Genomic DNA, 22,624 nt, shown 5'->3' with positions numbered 1-22,624 from the left:
TGGGCGTTTAATCTTTTTTTGATGCTGAGTGTTCAGTGTTTGTGTACATAACTAACTTGTGAATAGTGGCATTGATGACAAAAAGCTAAAGGTAAATATACATTTAATTGATTCTTTGATCAGGACTGCTTCTGCAACAAGTGGAACATCTGAGCTTTATTAGCCATCACTGGTTGGTTGTTTTGTGTGAATGTGGCATAGTTCAGAAAACAGTGAGATATCCAGAGCAAGAAGCAATGAAAATACAGCTGCTCTAAAGACAAAGGAGACATAATATATAAAGTTTTTTGGAAAGACTTTAGACAATAGAATCTGAAAGGATTTAAAAATCAAAGTTAGGAGGCCAAAGCCATTTCTCTGGTATGCAGGGATGATGGAAAAAACTGAATTTCCCTCCTTTGCATCCACCTGCCCATTCCCTGGTTTCAGCACAAGTAACAGAAACAGTGTAGGAAGACCAGCAGACCCATTTAATGTGCAAAGAAGAAAAGTGGGACTCTGGTGCTGAGCTTGGCAGAAGGTAAGAGTCCCAAATTCCTGTGAATTAGGGGCACCAGCACCATGACTGACTTGGAGTAAGCTGGGCTGCCTCCTTGCCCAAGGCAAGGCACTGCTGCCTGAGGGGCAGCATCTCTGTTCCCCTCACCCTGTGTCCAGTGTCCGCAGGAAGAGATGTCCAGCGACACCTGCCAGCCCCGGAGCAAGCCCTTGTGCAGCAGCAGCAGGAACTTTCAGCTCTGACAACTGCCAGTTGCTGAGGAACCCTCATGACTCAGGGTGCCTTGCCACAGGTACAACTGAACTCCTTCAGGAATCCCAAAGGGTGTGTTTCCCATCCTGGTGTAGTGCCATGCCACCAAGAGTCAGCCTGGGTGCAAAAATGAATTTGCCACGGTGAAAGAGTTAGCAGAGGGATAACAACCACATGAAGGTCCATTGCACCAGACAAAGGCGTGCTTAAGCTGTAATATATTAATTTGATTCATCTGGGCTGTCTTGATAGGAGGATGTGCTGTAGCTGGAGTAACCGTGGTACCTGCAGACACAGCCTCAGTTTTACAGATGCAAAACGAGAACAGAGGCTAAATTCAACCCCGTTTGGTAGATTCTGAGCAAATAATTACTTCCCTGTGTACCAGTGACTTTTTGACTCTTACTTTCTTCTTTAAAGACAAATATTTATTCTCTCTGGTAATTAACATTTTCTTTTATGTTTGCTTCCATTCCATGTGCAACATAACATCTCAGTAGTTATCATCTGAAAGAACCAACAGAACTGCCTTATGAGAAGTGTCTTTCAGAACTGTATTCCTGGTTTTATTCTGTTGTTGTTTTGATGTTTGTATGCAGCTGTATTACTTATTTGCAAAAATTAATCCCAATGGTTAGTTCTTTTACTCTGGTAGATCTTGTTTGCAGTATTTCAGAGACTTTTTTTTTTAAGTGTTTCAGTATTTTCTTCCATAGATTTCTTCTTGTAGACTCACTTTACTTGGTTGAAAACAATCAAAAAAAGACTGACGCTGAATTAAAAAGCAGCAGTATAACTGCAATAATTAATAACTTGGAGGAACATACAAAAAATGTTTGGGGACAGATGTTCTGCTGTGGTTCTGAGAGCTTGACAAAAAAATATGAAAGGCTGAAGAATAGTCCGCCTGCTGTAGTCTATCTGGAGCAGAATATTCCTTCCAGATGCATTAGTCTGATCATATTAAAGATTTATTAAAAAAATATTATGAATGAAACCATCAAATAAAGCTTTGTAAGCACAAGCCAAATCAGAGTTTTCTCATTTTCCCTCTTGGACATCATCATATCTAAATTACTCATAGAACATGTTAAAGCAAACTGTAGTCCAGATTATTTTATGCTGCTTCTGTACTGGGAATATAAATCTTCAAGCTCAAGTAATTAATATTTTCTGTAAGAATTTGTGGTTCCATGCTCTAGTTGTAAAATAATATGAAGTGAAAACACAAAGTGAATGTTTTCACTTCAGTGTCCCATGTTCAAATTACCTCACAAGTAAAGGGATATGAGTACATAAGGAACTCAAACACAAACAAAAAACCCACCCTAAACCCCACAAGACAAACTGATGTAACTGCAAATATTACTTCCTAGAAATATGTCACGGATTCCAAAATTTCTAAATAAATGTCATGTTACTACTTAATGAAATATCTCAAGTTAATAATGTTGTCAGTTCTAATTCTAAATTAACTGAGTCTGGGTTAAGCCTAGCAATAGCATCTGCTGAGACAGAAAAGGCATTTGTAGAAACAAAACATTTGATTGGCATGTTTAATTATCAAGTATACATTGTATTTAAAAAATGTGCATGTGATCTTATGTAGGTATTCACAATAAAGATGGATGCAGATTTGAGATAACGTCCAAAAATTAGTTATATGGAGGCTTTGTTAGAAGCCAGATATTGCTGAAATTATAAAGTACAAAAAAGGTATTTTAAAAATAATTTGGCTTTTCTTGAGAACGGGATTTTTGAAGTATAAAAATATATGATTAACATTATCAGAATTCTTAGTGAAAGCCATTAGAGCAATAACGGTTTGCTTAGTATGTTAATCTACTTAGATTGCCAAATGTATTTGAAAGATTGGAGTGCTGTGTTGAATTGCAAACACTATGATTTCCAACAGCCACCAGAGCCAATATATACTAATCTGGTGTTCATATGCAGCACTGTCTATAAGCTTCAGTGTGAGGGTCAGCCTTCTGCTCTGTTCGGTTTTTAGCCTTCCAACTGTGGCCTTGACAGGAATAAATCTCGTGTTACTGGTGACAGTCCAAATTGTGTCCCGGTCTAGTAGATCTAGATTACATATTTCAAAACTTCTGCAAAGGAATGCTTTCTGAATTGTACTTTGGAAAATATTACATTTCCAGGTATCATTTTTTCAAATAAATATTTTAGGTTTTGCCAAGTAAATCATAGGATTTCAGGGGAAAAAAACCCCAACTCGTTCCGCAGTGACTGTTATCTTTCCATAAAATGTGATTTATGTGTAACACAAAATGCACATAACTATTTGCTATGATCTTTATTGAAAGACACTTGCACTATACAATTTACAGAAATGATGCTTTCATGGAAGTTCATGCTGTTGTTGAATACTGTAATCCAGGGGAAATGCAAACAATATGGATTCAGAAACAAAGACCTTTTTGTACATTTATATTTGAAATTTATAACGCAGAAGAAAATAATTGAAAAGGGTTCCTGTATTACCTTCAAATTTGTGTTTTGTTTTCCTTTGAGGTAGGACATGTATTTCTGCAAGTCACTTTAGATCATTATTCCCCTTATCCAGGAAACAAAGTAGTTACCCTAAACTTAATTTAAGTCTCATGTTCATTATCCCTTTTTTTTTTCCTCTTTCAAGTTTGATCAAGCAACAGAAATGGACTCTACTAGCCAGATGACTTCAGCTCGCATTCCATGTTAAATGTAAACACTTGATAAATAAGTTTCTGCATAACTTTGCATTGTAGTGCTCATTTTCACATTATACTCCTATTATGCCTTGCCTGAGTTGCATGACTTTGCTCTTTGCCCTTTCTTGCCCTTATATCTGGGTTTCTTCCATAGAGCAAATCAGCATTGATTTATTAATGATATGAAGATAGTTATAAAAATGAATGTTACGTTTTGCAGAAAGCTACTTAACTGGTAAATTCATAAACACTACATAAGTAATGAAAACCAGCGTAGCTTATCTATCTGTCTAGAGATATATATATATATACACACACACCCCCCCCAAGCACATATTATCAGGTACCCAATTAAAAAAAATCCTATATATGTTAAACTGGAATGGTTTGGAAATGCTGATTTTGATATATAGTTTTCCCTTCCTCACGTGTTCTAAGAAAGTTGGGCTTTGTGCCTCCCAAAAGTCACATCACCTCCTCCTTAGTATTGTGTGCACTTCAGCAAGCAGTTGAATAATATGGTTTAAACAAAATCAAGAAGATAAATCTAATTTATTGTGCCAGGAAAAACACTGGGGGGAAACCAGTACAAACTTGTGGCGAAGCACTCCTGTGCTTCAGAACTACATAGCGGGATGTACAAGGAAAGGAAAAAAGTACCAGATACACCTTTAAAAAACAAATTATGTTCCCATTCATAGTGAATTTAGGCGCAGCAGAGTGAGGAGTGTGAGATGTGCATCCTGCATTTCTGTGTTGTGATGCATTACGGGTGCTCCAGGCACACAGTCCTCTGCCCAGGGGTTCCTTCTCCTTCCTTCTCCTTCCTTCTCCTTCCTTCTCCTTCCTTCTTCTCCTTCCTTCTTCTCCTTCCTTCTTCTCCTTCCTTCTTCTCCTTCCTTCTTCTCCTTCCTTCTCCTTCCTTCTTCTCCTTCCTTCTCCTTCCTTCTTCTCCTTCCTTCTCCTTCCTTCTTCTCCTTCCTTCTCCTTCCTTCTTCTCCTTCCTTCTCCTTCCTTCTCCTTCCTTCTCCTTCCTTCTCCTTCCTTCTCCTTCCTTCTCCTTCCTTCTCCTTCCTTCTCCTTCCTTCTCCTTCCTTCCTTCTCCTTCCTTCTCCTTCCTTCTCCTTCCTTCTCCTTCCTTCTCCTTCCTTCTCCTTCCTTCTCCTTCCTTCTCCTTCCTTCTCCTTCCTTCTCCTCCTTCCTTCTCCTTCCTTCTCCTCCTTCCTTCTCCTCAGGGATCTTTTACCTTAGTGACTGACAAGGACATTGTGTTTCGCTCCGCCCGCCATGAGGGGCGCGAGGGCGCTGTGGGCGGGAAGGGGAGGGAAGAGGCCCCAGGGAGCCCAGGCCGCCGGCCCTCGGGTTTAGCACACGGGACCTGGCCTCTTGCTTTTCACAGGGATTTGCTTATGGAATGCCCCATCCAGAGCCTGGAAAGCCTTATTTAAGTTTCTAGCCGGGCCATTCAGCTGTCAGCGCAAGAACAGTTTGATCGTGCTACAGGTCTGTGAGGGAAACATGTTGATACCCAGGGCATCTTTTGTGTCAGTGCCTGCTTTTCCAAGTCTGTTCTGTGTCCAAACGGGCAAAAAAGCAGACAAGAGTGTCTCCTTTTCCTCTGTCTCTCTCCTCCCACTTGTTACCTTCCCTTGGTTTATTGGATGCTCGTTTCATTGCTTGTGGCTGACTCCCAGCCCGTTTCAGCCTTCAGGCAGCGACACAGAAGGGTTCCTGGTTTGGTGTCTTTTCTGGTTTAGTCTCCTCTCACAGCCCAATGCCAGCTGCATGTCACAAAAGCCACGACGATAATTTTTGGCTGAAAAAATAAGTCGACATGTAGCCAAAAGCAGAGTGCGTCAAGTTGCAAAAGTTATCCCCAGTAGGAAAGTTTAATTCTTGTCTTTTGCTTAGGAATTTGACCAAATATATAAAACATCTGCGTTTACTGACTCGTACTGGTAAGAGCTCAGTCACGTCGCCTCTCAAATTCATGGTAAAGGTAATATGAAGAAAGCTCTAAAAATCATAGAATCAGAGAATAGTTTGAGTTGGAAGGGACCTTAAAGGTCATCTAGTTCCAACCCCCCCATGATGGGCAGGGACACGTCCCACTAGGTCAGGCTGCCATCTTCAGTATATTTGCGTCATCTTAGAAGTGTTGCTGTTTTGGTTTCTTATGCCCTTTGCATTCAAGTTTTTATTGCTATGCTGTGCAATTATGGTTTTCACTGGCATCTTTATGGACATGTTATGTATTCTGTGCTGCAAAACTCCTGTACCTGTTGAGTGTCTACCAAACTGGGTACCCAAAGAGGGGGAAGACCATCCACCTTCATCCACCTTTTTTCTGCAGTCTCTGGTGCTCTGGAGTTGTGGGGTGCTGTGGTGTGAGGAGGAGACATAAAACTCTGTGTTCTCGTACAAGGCAGCTCCTTGCCTTCTTCTGCCATTCCTGACCTCATAGAATCAGAATAGTTTGGGTTGGAAGGGACCTTAAAGACCATCCAGTTTCAACCACCCTGCTGGGAGCTGTTCCAAATCTGGTGCTGCAGAGTCATCCTTACGCTAGCCTGTAGCAGGATGCATGTCCATAGGATTAGGAACTTGCTCAAATGATGACCCAGGATTTTTTCTTGACTGATATCTACATTATCTGTGATGCTCAGGCAGGAAAGAAACAGTTTTCTTGTTATATTGTGCACCACTGAGATAATTTTCTTTACTGTAGGGCTCCTAATATATTAGTAATGTTAGTGTAAGTTGTATTGAGGAACAGTTTGTAGAGAGAAAAAAGTAGAACTTGTCAGACACATTTAAAATAAGAGAGAATAAAAGAAACTCCAGACTAGCCTTCAGGCAAAACAGTTCTTTCTGAATATAAATAGATAATTCCAGCATGTTGGAAAGAGTTAAATATCAGTAGTGTCTGAACTTGCTGACACAAGAGATTGCATTTGGTCCTCCTGCTGCTGTATCCCTAATCTTCTGGATTAGATTTAGCCAAGAGAGCAATTTATTCTCTTTAATTAGGCTGTCATGTAAGAAACACTCTGCTGTTTGACATAGTTCTGAATGACGCTTCCATAGCAGACAGCCTTCTTTAACTGATAAAACTGAACACCACTGATCTTTAGGTGGTCTCTCACATATGGGTGTGGTTTTCTTCAATACTTTACTTAGTGTAAATCTGTATAATGTTAATATAATATTTCGGACTGATCCCTTACTTGATGGGACTGAATCTAATTACTTCCTTGTATTACGCTTGGTATGGTTATTTTGCAACTATAACTACAAATAAGTAGCCAATACCACATCGGAAGGTTTGACTATATGATCTTAAAGGTCTTTTCAACCTAAGCGGTTCTATAATTTTGCATACATTTACTTTTAATGTAGAAAGTGAGTAACAAGTTGCAAATGAGTTCCAAAAGCTCCAGTTGCTTTGTGCTGCCAGAGTACTTCTGCTGGAAGATGAAATTGTTCGGAATTCTCATGGTTTCTGATACCTTGATGCTTACACAAACATGCTTTTAGGAAATGATTTAATTTTTATTCCATGGCTCTAGCTGTAATTGTGGTGCATTAGGTACGAGGACAGCATAGTTTGCTAGGTTGTCGACTAGGTGGCAGTATGGTGTTTAAAACGAAGGTAAACTGCTTTTTTGCTCACTAAAAGACCTCGAGATTTTTCTGTGTCTGTGAAATCTGGGTAAACCTGAGTTTTATTAATCCCTTGAATAATTAATGGCCATATACTAATAAGTAAAAGGACGGAGAGTAAACCTTGAAAAATCTTTGGATTTAAGGGTTAGGGAGAGTAAGAATTTAATCCGACCTACAAGCATGTAGTAAGCAGATAAACAGTTTTACAGTCTTAATTAGAGTGACACTGCCTTTTTATCTTTTCATAATTTGAACTGAAGAAAAATACTTTTTTCTGCTAATTTCTTAATAATCTTTTTTTATTTGTAGTTGAAAAAAAATCTGTTATTACCTATCTTCTTACAATATGAAATATACTGTGTAATTATTTTTGATTACAGCAGGTAAGGATCTTCAACATGTATTTGTGTTTGCTAGACCTACTAACCAACTTATATGATATGGAAACTTTAAATCACCTGTTTTTTGAAAATGCCTGGGCTGGTTGTAGAAGATTATGCATTTTAATCGAAAGTGTTCAAAGTACTGAAGATATTCTCTTGTAATGGGGAAAAAATGCGCAAGACTAGCAGTTCCAATCTCTTAAACTTCATCCAAAAATCAACAGGTAGCTAACACAGAGTTTGGAATAACTGACAAAATATGCTTAAAAATGTCACCCTTCAAGTTACATTTACTACAGCTCTGTATTTGATGCAGTAATCTTTACTGGATTATGATCTAAAAAGCTGAATTGGAGCACTGTGATAATTGCTTGAAACAGCTGCTTTCCTATCAAAATAAAGTATTGCAGATGGAATAAAAAAGACTCTCAGAGGCACTTTCCCATATGCTTTCTGGGTCATCAGTTTGGTCTTCTCAGGAATGTGTTGTTCAGCTTCCCTTTTTTTTTTTTGTTGTCATACGATGAGTACACATACAGCCCGCTTAGCCGTCACATTTAGATGGGTTTAAAACACAGCTAAAGATGTTAATCGTATCACCATATTTAATAACAACTCACTTATCTGTACTCCCTAACAGTAGCTTCACTAACGTGTTGAAACAGATTTGGAAATGCAGAGTCTTACAGAATAGCATATAAAAACTTCTAGGCAGACAAGGAAAATGAAACCAACAAACCAGACCCATTACTTTTTGACCAAGAAAACCTGAGGGTTCTAACAGCTGAGAATTCTTTTTTTAATACCTTTCCCACAATTTTATTAAAACATGAAATTTTGAAGAGATGTGTCACCCACCAGATTGTCTCAGATCACTGGTATCTAACAATGGTTTTGTCAGCAAAGATTCTAAGGCATATTTTTAAGGACAATTGTTGTGCTCTTTTAAGGATGTAATGTTGGTCCCTCTCCTGCAAAGAACACAATGCTTCCCTGGGTTTTGACAAAGGCAACTTTAGAACAAGTGTACGGCCTCCAGAATGAAAATCTTTACACTTACCTTGAATTTAAACAAATGCCGTTGAATGTAGGCCAGAAGCTTCTAATACCATAGGGAAGAACATCTTGATATGACTAGGACTACTTTTTTCTCTGGAAAATAAGAAATAATATCAAGTTCACAAATCTGTTCCTTAGGTAAAATGTGGGATATCTACTATATGGAATAAATCTGTTATTTTAAGCCTTCATCTGTCAGGGCAGTAAAGAACAACATCTTTGCTTTCTTTAGTAGCAGGCTATATATTATATTCAGTGTTTCAGAATTTCTATCATGAGCCCTCTGGCCAATTCTGTCCTGTGTTGTTAAGGTAATGTAGTAAAAGTGTAACCCTTAATTTTAGGAAAGAGCATGAAAAAGGGTAGATAGAGTAGACACAGTGAAGTATTACTAATCCATATAAAGGGATAGAGAATATTCTTCAGCAAAACCTTGAAGAAGCAATCTGGTTTCACCAATTTTCAGTGGTGTGTTGTCAAAATATAACTTGCTTGCTGATGGTAATGTTATACTTGGCTCTTGCACTATAAAAAGCAACACATGATCCAAATTAGTACTCCAAGCTAATTTAAAAATCCTGTAGCTGCAGGGTCAAGGAAAACTACCATTACCTTCCATTTAGTAGAAAAGCGTTACAACTGGACTTTTCTATATTATTGATGGACTAGTGAGGTGGAAGGAACCTTTGCCTTACTTGGGGCAACTGTTCTTAGATTAAGTGTACATTCACCAAACTGACATTTCTGTAATATATATAAACAAAAAGATCCTATGGAATATTAGTATTAATAGATATTTATTTTGAATTAAAATTAGTATAAAGGGGTCCTTATTTAAAATAAGTATTTTAACATTATTACTTGATTTGCTGTAAAATTCCAATAAATCATACAATCTTCTGTATTCAAAAGCCACAAGTCTGCCCTACCCTTCCTCTAAATGATTTTTGGTTTAAGACAACTACAAAACCCCCAAATATTATGTATTTATTTTCTTCTGGCTTTAATAAAGACTCAAGGTTTTGATAGTATATTTTCAAGAATAACATAATTCTCCGTAAGGGAAAACCAATATGCTGGTCTATTAATCTTACCTTTTAGAAACCAATTGTCTAATAAGATTGGAAACACACTTTTTGAAACTGAAAAGTTTGGGAATTTTTTTGAATTTATTAACTTTGAAAGCTTTAGAAACTCTGGAGGAAATACTGTGTTGTGTGGTGCTATGATTTTTAGATCATTGTGATACCAACTGACCACAGTAGATTAATATTTTTAACAGAACTGTAGAGGGTAATCATTAAAATGAGTTGCATGGCAGATTATCTCCTAGGAAGGAAATATTTGTTGCTAAACACCACCCCATTGTACGCAGACAAAATTTCTGCCGTTGCTAGAGGTGATACTTTCTTTCTCAGATCCTGCATTTTTGTGTAATGTTCAGGTTATTTGCTTTGTTTGATTTGTATGTGTGAATGAGCCATTCTCAGCTGAAAAACAGAACAGTTCCCCAAAGACACAATTGGAAAGAAAACAAAATAGAGAATGAAAACAACACAGCTCATTGAAGAGAGTGTGTTGCATCCACTGTGTGTTAACACCTCATGGGCAGTGTACACCACTGCCTGCCCTCTGGGACCTGAAAGGAGCTCTTGACGTGGTAGTAACCTGCCCGCTTAGCTTTGTCAAAGCTCAAAGGAGCTGCACCTTCTGGACCGGTACGGATGAGTTGTGGGTAGGCAAATCCAGTGTGTTGGTTTGTTGTGAATAGTGTCTGTTGTATTCAAAACTAGCTGTTTTGCCTAAAAGGATAGTGTATATTCCCGTTGGAAGGTGTGGGATGGAGAAGTATTATAAGCTTCTATTGAAAATTAAAAATAACTTATTTTTCTATAAATCTCTAAATTGAAACAAATTTTAACAATATAAAACATAACCCTACAGTATTTTTCAGTATTTTCATATGTAGAAGTTTAAAAATAAGTAACCATACCTCCAGAAAATCTCTGAATCTAAAATAGAAAAGAAAAAAAAGCCAGTTGTGATGGGGTGGTTGCTGTCTTCAGATTTTTTGGTTTTAATCCAAGTGAGGCCGAGAACTGTAAAAAGCTGAAACTCTCTTGATCCAGTAAAACTGGTGTTAACCCACTCTAAACATTTACATGATGGATTCTAACAAGTCAGTGGTTCTGACACAACGTACCTTATTTCAGATTTCTTGGTTGTTGTCTCTGCGTAGGCAATGGACCAAGTGGTCTCATATTCCCAATTTTATGGCACTGTGTGGGAGGAAACCCATCGGCTTTATGCAACCAAGGTGTGGCAGACATTGTGGAATATGGAAAATGAACACCTGCTTTTTTATCTAGTACTTTCTGGTGAGCTCTTCCTAGCATGATTATGGATTCTGGGCTCTTATGCTTCTGTTTTTATTTCTCTCCAATAAAAGCAGATGTTTGAATGATATCAAAAAGACATTTCCTTGGAAAGTGAAAATGTATGTGTGAAACTTTTTATCTTCCTTTTTATGAACGTGACAGTGCCTCTTTATGAATTTTGGTCCTTAAAAGTAACCTTATCCTTTGTGGTGTGGTTATTTAGTAGATTTATTTGTAATACTGATGAAATCTTCTATAAAATTCAATCATACTATGCCTTTTCTTGCATATCAATATTTTTAAAGGATTTTGATTTAAAAGTAGACAGTATTCTGTACTCTTCAGTTTAACAAGACAGAAATGGAGCATACTTGTTAGACTGTGAACTGACTTGATGGTTCCACAGCATCATGTGAAAATAAAAATTTTGAAAAAACAGTAACTCAAAATATTCAGAATTAAATTCTAGCCCTTGACTAGACATAACTGTATGTACATGGATGTATTATTACCTGGATTAATTTATTTAGTATGGATAAACTTGTACTGTTTTTCACAGACAGTCACAAAAGCTTTTCTCGCAGCTACGATGTCAGTCATAGTGGGCTGCATCTGAAGCAAAGAGGTGATAGAGTTGGTTCTTATAACTAGTGTGTCTGCATTTTACGAGGATGCCCATGCTTTTATTGCCATCCCTTTGACCAGAAGCTATTACTTCAGCAGGTAAAGTTTCTCCAATACTGTTTTCATTCCCATATTTCACCAAGCACAGAATTTGCCATTTGCACTGCAGTGGACTTTTTTTGGAGGTGGAAGTTGCAAGCACCTCACACATAAATGCCTGATTTTCTTAAGGCAGATCCCTTGTCTGTTTCTTGCATGTCTGTAAGTACCTATGAACAAATGAAAATCAATAATTATTTATCAAGGATGTTACATGCCTAAGAAATTATTCAGCCTACGTTGAAGTGGCACAAATTACACTATTTCTAAAAAGTCACTTGAGATGTTGCTAAAATGTACTTGAAGGAGATTTTGTACAAAATACTATAGAATTCTGCACACATGCAATATTAAAATGTGTTAAATCAAGTAGTAGGAGGAATGTATTTCAAAATAGTTTTTTTAAAGGTATTGCTATCAGTTGCAGTTCTGGCATTCAAGTGTTTTAGTTAATATCAAAACCTATAGTTGTTATTGTGGTAAAATGATAGTGTGAAATTGATGCTGTTATACTATAACAATAAGGACGTGACTCATGTATTTTATGTACACATGCATTCAACTGTAGTGACAAATGGCTTCATGCTGTGTGATTAAATGCATATTAGCATTTGCCCTAGGCATTTGATTATTACCATCTTTACTTCATTACATTACCACACTGTATGGCCATATAATTTATAAGATAATACAGACATCACTTTGTTGCTGATAGGAATTATTCTGTTTTATGGATGGTGTCCTTTAATTTTGCCTTTCATGGATTATAAAATTGGTTAATATCTGCTGAAGTGAATCACTGGAGAAGCAAATAAAGATGTTGGCCTCGGGTCACAGTGTCATTTGTGATACTGGCAAAATCTTACAGCCTCATTTATCCCTGTACATGATTGATAACACCATGGGTTAAATGGAGAAAGCTTTGCTTCCATTAAAGGATCATCATGAATGAAGACCTCCCACTTAAAAGTCAGGCGTGATGAGAAGACAAGAGACTATCTACAGGTCAAATTAAATAACTTAAATAATTTAAGTGGAATGACAGTGTAATTTGTTCATTCTGTGTTATTACCCTGACCCCTATCAGGCTTATAGGCTAACTTACTTTCTAGTGTAGGGTATTTAAGATGTAATTTTTAATAAGTGCTTTTCAAAGATATAAAGCCTTTTACAGCACTTAAAATTGTGTTAAAATGTATTTTATAATGTGCTTTTTAAAAAGTAATTTTTGTCCTTATTTTGTTAAACATAAAACAAGTAATAGGAAAGCAAATGTAGTAAATGCTTCAAATTAGGAACCTGAATAATTTTTACTTTAACTTTTAGAATGTTCTCTCATGTATGCTCTGCTTTATTCTTAAAATTATTTTACAGGTATTCTGACAAATAACAATTGTTAAAGTAAAAATACATCTACTTGGGAATATCTCTGATTACATGCGTATTTTTTTGTATTTTCTGTGTCAGAGGGCATTTATTATTATACATCTTTACTGTAGCTCTAGACAGGTGTATTAATGTGAGATATTGAAAGCAGGCATTTTACCAGTATGGCAGATACTTTGACGTCTTCTGTGACTTTATTATTTTATTTTGCATATTTTGGTTTCTAGTCAAGCATAGGATAAACTGTTCAGCAGGTAACTAATTTCTTTGATCTCTCTATGGTGGAGGAGACCACAGAAGTGTCTCGCAGTCAGCTTGGAGGAAGAAGAGAGGGAGCGTGTGTGACATACACTGTACCTTGCAGTTTGCAACAGCAGGCTGTGAAGCAATTTGTTGAAGTCTTAGAAGAAGCACTTTGAGTATAAATTTCCCATGAGGAAATAGTACTTACACAATGAAGGCATGGGTGAAGACGCAATGAGCTTCACTCAGAAAAGACTTTATCCTCACTCACTGCATTAGGCGGGTGAAGTCTTGTCTGTCAAGCGCTCCTGCTGCGATCAGTGAACTGAGAGAAAGCTTGTGGATGCCTGGGGCCCATTTTGTTCCATCCCTTAGAGTACAGCATTGGTTTGAAAGTAACCCCCCATGAAAATAATTCTCACATTGCTTCTGTGATGAGAAAGAAAATTGCAAGCCCCAGTGTTTATTGGTTAATACACATTCTTCTACTGACTTGAACAGATGTTATTTCATTACTGAAGTGCACCTTAGTAGGACGAAGCCCAGAGTCAGACCATCCTTCGTCTGTTGAAGTTTTCACAAGCACTCTTATTTTTTGTTCTTATTGACACAGGGTATCAGGGTTCTCCATTTGGTAACAATACTGTCTTGTAGACATTCATCACTGTAGAATCCCCCAACTCTGAAGCTATAATGTCAGCTGAGAGCGATAGAATTGGAGCATATATCGTGTCTTAACATTATATTTCCCTTCAGATCAGAACATAGCATCATTAAAAATGAAATCAAATGGCTCCTTGCCTAATCTGTTGTGCATAATATTAGCATTTTTATTAGTTTTGTAGCTATGATAATCTCCCAATACTTGATATGCCATGAAAAGTTTTGTTTGTAGTAGCGCTTCATGAATTAGTGGTACAATATCTGTCAGTAAGGAAACAATTTTGAAAACTTGGGTGAAAGAAAGAAATTTTTAATGTGCTTTTAGGAGATTCTGATTTCATAAATTCTGAATTCTTTGGCTAAAAAAAAAGTAGTTTTTTTTTTATCCTAATGCTTTGCTTTAAAAATAAAACCCAAACAACATAGGACTAAGCTGTGTCTAAAATGTATGCAGATTGGCTGCATGGTGCCTGATTCGTATTGGCACATTGACACAACAGATTTGCTGCCTGAAGTAGTACATGTTTGTACATTGTTGTTGCTCAGACTTTTATTTGCTGCCTTTTCAGAGGTCCTTTAAATGTGCACATTTTGACGCTGACAAAAGAACTTATGTAAATATTTCGTATTGGACAGTTCAGTATTAGTCACATGTTTTAAGATGGAAGAAAAAAATGAGTCTGATTTTTCTGTTTTTAGCAAAACCTTTATTTCAGTAACTTCAAATAACTGTTGTAGTTGGGCAACTAAGCCAGGCATCAATCTGTTATCCATGACCAAGCAGCTTAAATTTGATCTATGTTAGGGTTTTATTTAGACAACAGCAGAAAAAGTGGTGAGCTCTGATTTGTAGTTGTTATAGCCCTGTGATACAGACCAGGTCTCTGTTCTTCCTGCAGGAATTCCTTCCTAAGGGTTCTGTGGCAGTGGCCAGGTCAGTCATAACTCCTGTGCTCTACCCCTACCTCTTTAATTCTTGGTAGAGAAACACACACAGGGTGTCTCTAGGAAGAGATAGCGTTATGTATTCTTGTGGAATGGTGGAAATTAAGTTTCAAATATTTTTAAAAAATTATCTGGAAAGTATAGTTGGAATATGTACAGTTACCTGTTTGTAAATTCAACACTAAGTTTTTTAATCATCTCTGATGTGATTATACAAAAACACTCTGTCCCTGCAGAGATACAAGGATCCTTTGTTAAGCATAACTTCTTGCTTGAGAACAGTTGATGTAATTAGCTTAGAGTATCTTTTGATACTTGATCTTAGAGGAACAGAACCAAAAAGCTTTCTTATTAAAATTCAGAAGCAGCAACCATGGCTATCACTTTTAGTTCATAATTTCAAGCCACTCTGAAGGTCTTTAAAATTTAGCCTGCCTTGTGATTTTTGAAATCTTGAGGTAGGTAGTGTTCTACTCGTCCATGGCCTGATGGTGTCCATTGCAGTATCTTCATGCCAGTGCTGGGCGGTAGCTCTGGAGAAGTATGAACTGTACTATTTCCTTTTTCATGCTTGTTACAGTCTCTGTTTAAAAATAAACCCATGTCAAATACAAATACAAGGAAAAACAAATGAATGTGGTGAATTATTGATGAAGCTGTTTGTTTTCTTTTACAATATTGCACAGTAATTTAAAATGAAAATATTGTTGATAGCATAATGGCTATAACTAGTAGTTTTACTTTTTGCAAAGAGAATTTACTTCTTCATTCGTAAGTTTTGCAGTTTGAATATCCTCTTAAAGATAAACTGGAGAGTAAATACGCATTTTTGTTTTGCAGAAACAAATTCCAAGAATGGATGAAGACTTTAAAACACAGGGTCTTGACTCTACTCTTCAAAGTCCATCAGAGACATTGCTTTCAATTCGACTGTTAGACTTTAAAACAAGTTTATTAGAGGCAATAGAAGAGCTGCGTATAAGAAGGGTAAATGTGCTTATATTGCTTTATAGTGTTTCTTTGTCTTATTTCTGTCTTCTTTTATGTAATCACAGAAAATGCTGCTCGTATGTGTAAACTTCATGCTGTATTTCATGAACTGGGATTTATTTTATTTTTAAATACCATAGATTTAAGCAGTGTCTGTATTAGAAAGATCTCTGTAGGCAACACAAAGACAACAGGATTGCATGGGAATGAATTTGGCTTGCTATAATGTATGAAGTTGCTATAGCTGATCACCAGGTTATTGACAAAAATTATCTACATTACATCTTTTTAAATTTTGTTATAATGCTTCTCTTTAGAAGCAGTCTTTGATAAACAAAGGAGAGAGAAAAATCCAAGTCATCACCAAGTTCATAAGTCTTTCTTATTTAATGGATTGATTTACCATTTGCTAGAAAAGCAGTGGGTTTTAATTATTTTTGTTTGTTTACTTATGCTTTTCAGAATTACCTAAGAGAGCAAATAGCTATTGTGGTAACCAAATCCGCTTTATTTCACCATTTTTTAATTGCTGAACTATTAAGCTGGAGCCCTACAATAAGAGCGTGATAGTATTGGGGGGTGGGGAGGGTGTTTTCGTCTTGAAATATGAGTTTTGGCACTGTTGAAGGCAGCTATATTTTGCTGTGGTTAATTTTTCAGTTATATTTGTCTGTGGTTACTTTTTCAGTTGTATTTATGTAAATGATTGTTTCTACTTCTCACCTTAACATCTCTTAACTGTTGTATTTTTGAAAGACCTGAAGTATATCTTTCTGCATTTGATGAATTTGACCTGTTCAAAAGATGTGTATTATTACTTTAAAAATATTAGTATTGATGACATGCTTGATTTATGTTTATTTTGATCTAAGTTAAATGCTGTAATCCTCTTTTTAAAAACCATAAACTAAAGAACGACTGCCATAAAAAAAAATCCAAGGCAAAAGCTGCGTGATCCTACTTTCTTGGTGCAGTATTGTTGAAATTCACCATGGTCTGATCCCTAGACGTTTGTTACAGTGGTAGCATTTAATCTAGTCTTAATTATTTTTGTGTTAAAAAGTAAAGTCTGAAGAATTTAACTTTGATAATAATTATTGGAGTGTACTTTTCCTTGTAAGATCTGCGAGCTAAATTCCATTTGCATTCTTAACTTAACTTTACATTTTAATGTACTTAGTCAGAGCCTAAAATGTTTAAATTAGGCTATGGAGTGCTATGGAGTTTCATCTTTTGAGATTTTTTGGTTTGTCTTTCTTATATCTACAATGCTAAAGAGTAAAGGACTTGGATTCGATGATCGGTTGACTGTGGAAGGTGAATGTTATTTTGGCTTAGAGGTGATTTTAGTTTGAAAAGTGATACTGATGTCAAGAGCCAATTTTATAGTTAAGACATGGCCCTCAATTTCTAAATTATTCGTGCCTTCCCTGACCCTGAGAAAAAAAACATAGCTCTTTCTAGTTACAAATTTAAGTAATTTAAGTTAAAAAAAGTTAATCACTTTATAGATAGTAAATATGAAATCTTAGCGTATCCTTGGATGCATTTTTGTTATTTGCTTTGCTTTGACAATCAAATCAGGAATGCTTGCTTAGAATATTTGAAAATTGTAATATAGAACATTAATATTTTGAACAAGGATGGATTATAAAATAACATGGCTGTGCACAGCACCATTCATTTTATTTTTTTTTAAAGTAGAGCTCTGTATGGATGTTTTTGCTTAAAAAATGACACTACAAAATTCTCTTGTGATTTTAGCTCTGAATCTCTTACGCATCAAACCACCACAGTGTTATTCTGTCAGTTTATAATCAGCCCAGAGAACAACGTAGTTCAGAGACAAAAGCACAGCACTAGCTTGGAGAATTATAATACTTCTCTTCACTGTGGTAATTTCTCCATGAACAAGAACGGTACATACTAATTTAAACCGTGTCATGTGCTAAAAAAGAAAGTCAAGTCAGAGTTAAAGATCTGCTGTTTTCTTACTATTTTTTCCACTTCTTTTCCAAGCTGCTCATGAGCCTCACAGGAGACTGAGAGCCAGATGGAGTCAGTATAGCCAAATATAGTGGGTTTTACTTCTCAATTTTGTCTTTGACCATTGGCTTGACCTCAGATGAGATATTTTACCTCTGTTTGCTTCTGTTTCTCTTCCCATTGTTGGTCTTGCTTGTCACTTCGAAAGGAGTCTTTTCAGGACAGGAACTATCATGTATTTTAAGTTTAATAAACTGCCTCGAATGGTCAGTTGCCTGCAGTGTAATTTAAAATTAATAAAAATAAATTTCTAATGAAATTATCTTGTGTGAGGTTAGATGAATAAAAATTAAAACAATTAAGTATTAACATATTTTGAGTTTTGATACCATCCATACTATTTTAAAGTAGAAATTTCGTTTTGAAAAAAAAAATTATTTAAATAAATTCATTGAATTATTTCAGAACATCTACCTGATTTTCACTTTTCTTGGTTAAACGTATAGCTGTAGTTAAAAATAAGTTAGAGGAGTTTCCCATAATTCTGGTTTTTTACCTTGGAATTACTGTTTTGTTATTTTACAGATGAAGTCCCAGCTAATGGTAGCTGTGCATGTTTATTTTGGAGAATACATTACTTAAGTTGTATTTGATAAAGCTTTGCTTTATTCCTTTAGCTGTTTGTAGAGTCTTTACTCTTAATATGAACTGACGTAATATGAATATGTATGTAATTAGAAGCTACAAAATATTATATTACTCTTTCCTCTTGCCCCCCAGGGATCACTTCACGCTCCAATAGTTTGAATGTCCTTATATTTTTTTGCCAGTTTCGCTTTCCTACTCATCACGCCCTGATCAACTCAGTGATTGTTTTGTGGTGAATATCTCATTTGCTTTGTTCCAAAGCCTGTAAACCTTGGTCTGCAATCAGCTGATTTCATTTTGTTGAGTAATATGAGACAATCCTTTTCTTAAGGGATAAATATAATTGATTTTGACAATGTAAAGTTGCGGCATAGTAGGTCAAATTGGAAGTCTTTAATGCTTCCTGAAGTACAATACATATAGGAGAAGTGACTTTAAATTTAAAGATAATGTTTACAAGGACAAGAAAGCACCTATGTTGTGCATTGAAATATTTTATTCCTTTTACTAGCTACAGAAAAACTTTCGTAGGCAGAAAAGCTTGTAAACAGAAGAAATCAAGGAAATTCTTCCTTACTTCCATAGAAATGTATTCTAATACCCTAGAGATATAGATCTTTTTGGTAGCAGTTGAAGCAGGGGAGGTGTTGATAAGTTGAATTCAAGAAAGATAGGTTTTAGTGATGATTTTTAAAATTTTACTCACTTTCTTTGGTGCAAAGGACAAGATGCAATGACTGGACCTGATTCCATACCTGAGAAGAAGCACCTGTTGAGGATCTTTCTGATGTTGACTGGGACATCACAGAGTCTGGCTAGTCCTGTAGTTTGTCATTTATACTTTGGGTTCATTACATTTCATACCTTTTTTTAGTAAAAAATGCAAGGAATAAATTCTGCTTTTTTACTCTTTGAGCAGTTATCATCTTGATATAACTTGGTAGTGCTTATTTTTTAACTAAAATGCTTTCCTTAAGATTTTTTTTCCAGCTCCCGAATTTTCTTACATTTTCCGCAAAGTATTTTTTTACCCTAACCATAAAAGGAAAATGTGTTGTATTAAAGAATATTAGAGTTGGGCATTGGGATTAGCCATAAAAAATTTTTATATGTTCAAATATTTTAATATTTTAAATAGGGCTCTTTAAATATTTCCTTTTAGAATCCTGAAAGCCAATCTCCACCCCATAATTTTGTAAATTGAAGCCATATTGACTTGTTGTTATTGGTAGTTACCATCCAACTATTTACTGTCAAGCACTATATGAAACTTCTCCCTTGCCTGAGCTAAAGGAATATGTTGACATAGAAGGTGGTATTAGAATCAGCCACTGGAGGTGGGGAGGAGATGTCTGATTTGCCAGGCAATTTCATATCTGTGCTCACAGCATGGGAACATAGGGGCTCAGGACTTCTTGTGGACAGGGATGTTTTTGAAAGGCCAGTTGGTTCTATCATTTTGCTGCTGTTGACTGTAGTCTCCTTCCTTGCCCCTAATGCTCTTTCTCTCTCTTTTACTTTTCCCTGTTCTTTTCCTAGTTTCTGTCCCTTTCCATCTTCTGTTCTGCCTTCTGCTTCAGTACAAATTAGACCTCCCTATTTGCTTACCAACTTCCATGCCAATGGTCAGTGTGCAATCTCTGAGAAGGAAAACACAAGGATATTTACTTACTTATTTGCAAAGTGAGAGAAATCCTGAATCATATCTGTTGTCATGACACAGACGTCATGGCTCTCACAACACTCACCTTGTTTTTTTTCTAGTTGCTGTTCTCAGGAGCTGCAGCTCACGCTAGTTCTGCAGAGCAGTATGTGCTCTTCCTTTCAGATAGTTTTGAGCAAGTTTGTCTCAGTTCCCCTTACTCTACCTTTGTTGTGACTTTGGCTGTTTCCAATCCAAGTTCTTCTGCCCAGTGGCCTAATTTTTCTTAGGCGGAGGACACAACGGAACTTTTCTCACCCCTATCTGCTCTCTCCCATTCCTAAAATATACTTTGGCTTTCTGGCAGCTATGGAGGGGGTTGCAGTGCACAGTGTAGCACCACATAGCACGTTATAGCTCAGGATACCTGATTTCAGAATGGAAGAGATGTACATGGCTGTACAGAGCTAAATTATCTATTTGGCAGTGTTTCACAGATAAGATCGGCGAGAGAACTTCAGTATTGAGAGGAGAACTGGAAGTGGCAGAATAAGGCTTGTATTTGGAAACATCATTTGGGTCTAAAAAGCAAATTTTATTTTGAGATAATAAGAAAGTTGATGAATCCATAAATGTACTTATCAGAAGGAGCAAAGCAGATGGACTAAAACTGAGTTATTAGTGGTATAACAATATTGGTGGAAATGCCAGTTATGATCATAAGAGTCATATTGGTTGTGCTATATCTAAACCTAAAAAACCCCAGAAACATTAGAACACACCCAAGCTAAACCTTGTTGGAGGCGTGTTCTGCAGGAGAACTACCTCTTTCAGAAGTGTGGAATAGCAGAAAAGATTAAAAGGGCACCAGAGGCACCTGCTGTAGCTCAATAGACAGCACTGTGGGAACAATAATCTACAGTGACCAAAAGGTGAGATTGAATGAAACTGTTGCAGAAATGAAGATTTTGTTTGTTTGTTTTTGATGAATAAAGAGCTTGGGTTTAAGCTACCTTCAGGTGGTTGCACAGGATAAGTATAGAATCATGAAAGAAATAAATGTTTTAATACCATATTTAGAAATTTTTATTCGTGAGAAGGATTATTACTATTTTAGAAAGTAAGGCAGAAGCGTTTTCTAGAAATAAAGATGTTGCTAGGAAAATTAAAGATTTTGGTGAGGTTTATTGCAAGCAGCAATTCCAACTGCTAACAAATAATAATAATAGTGAAGAGCTTGATTTGATTTTCTTAAAGGATAGAATAAAAAGGAAATTGCAAGGGAGAGGGGAGAAACAATAATAAAATAACACAGAAAAGAAATGCAGGTGGCTTTTTTGTTTTCTACCTACGTTGGCAAACAGGACACCACTAGCAGAGGCTGCAGAAAAAGAGAATTAAGACCAAAAAATGTTGTATCAGGAACTAAAGGTAAAATAAAGCTGCTATAAATATTTTCTCTCCTTTTAACATTTGTCCTGGGAACAAAACTTAAGAAGGATATATAGAAGTTATACTGGACTGTTTAGTTCAGGAAAGGTATTCTAATTATAGTATTAAACAACTTGAAACTGTAGTTTCTGTGAGTACTATTTGATTGACCTGCATGAGAAATTGGATGTGCAATTTTGTAGGAGGTAGATTATGAGTTTGAAAAAGATAATAAAAGTACCTAGCAGCAGTTTTGGCTGTTTGGACATGAGCCAGCTGTACTCTGTTCCTAAATCTGTTCAGGGTCAAGAATTGAGGGGGCTTGACCAATCCACAGCCCATCTTGTAAAACTACAGCCTGAAGCAAGCACTTTAAAGAAGGCTTGACACTTTGTAAAGGTTATAACGAGTAAATAAACCAGCAAATTACTCCTCTTTTATTGTTATGGTAGCCTTTTTTATAAAAACACTTAAATCCATGTAGTCCTAAGGCGTCTAATAAAACATGAACACTTTTAAGGTTTTGTGGGTTTTTGATACCTCCTCAAAGTTATATACAATATTATTCTCCGAAGTGCAACAAAAATGTTTTCATTTTATTAAACAGCTGGTGAAACTTCTAAAAACAAGTGCTTCACAAGTTTCAAAAGCTTTCAATTTCAAGTGGGTAAACTGTAAACGTCCTTTGAAAGAAGTAAAAATGATTGATAAAGCTTATAATTGCTAGTGATTCTACATGAGAACATTTTTAGCACATAATTGTCATTTTCAGTTTAAGTATTTATGTTGTTTATTTTTTTCAACAGTAGTTACATGTATACACTTTTTTGATAGCTTCCAGATTTTCCTTTATAATTTGGGAGTAAGTTGAAGGAGTGTTGTTCACTTAGAACTTTGATTCTTATCCTCTTTAGTATTCAAAACAAAGGGCTTAAAATGGATTTTATTGCAGTTTTCAAACATGTATTATTATATTTATTCAGTTAAATGTTAAGTGTTTGGTATGGGTATGGAAATTA

General features: G+C 36.2%; 1 protein-coding gene across 1 annotated transcript in view; it reads left to right on the top strand.

The window, feature by feature from the left end:
* The first annotated feature begins 15,754 nt into the window (after positions 1 to 15,754).
* The window catches only part of CCDC73 (coiled-coil domain containing 73), a 54,136-nt gene continuing 47,266 nt past the window's right edge, over positions 15,755 to 22,624 (top strand). The window contains exon 1 of the mRNA XM_069857514.1: positions 15,755 to 15,895. Coding sequence (XP_069713615.1) covers positions 15,764 to 15,895 — 132 coding nt within the window. The 5' untranslated portion in view covers positions 15,755 to 15,763. The remainder of the gene's footprint in view (positions 15,896 to 22,624) is intronic.

This window comes from Phaenicophaeus curvirostris, chromosome 5 (genome assembly GCF_032191515.1).
Source record: "Phaenicophaeus curvirostris isolate KB17595 chromosome 5, BPBGC_Pcur_1.0, whole genome shotgun sequence".
In the NCBI taxonomy this organism is placed as follows: Eukaryota; Metazoa; Chordata; class Aves; order Cuculiformes; family Cuculidae; genus Phaenicophaeus; species Phaenicophaeus curvirostris.
This window is presented reverse-complemented; position numbering and strand designations above follow the sequence as displayed.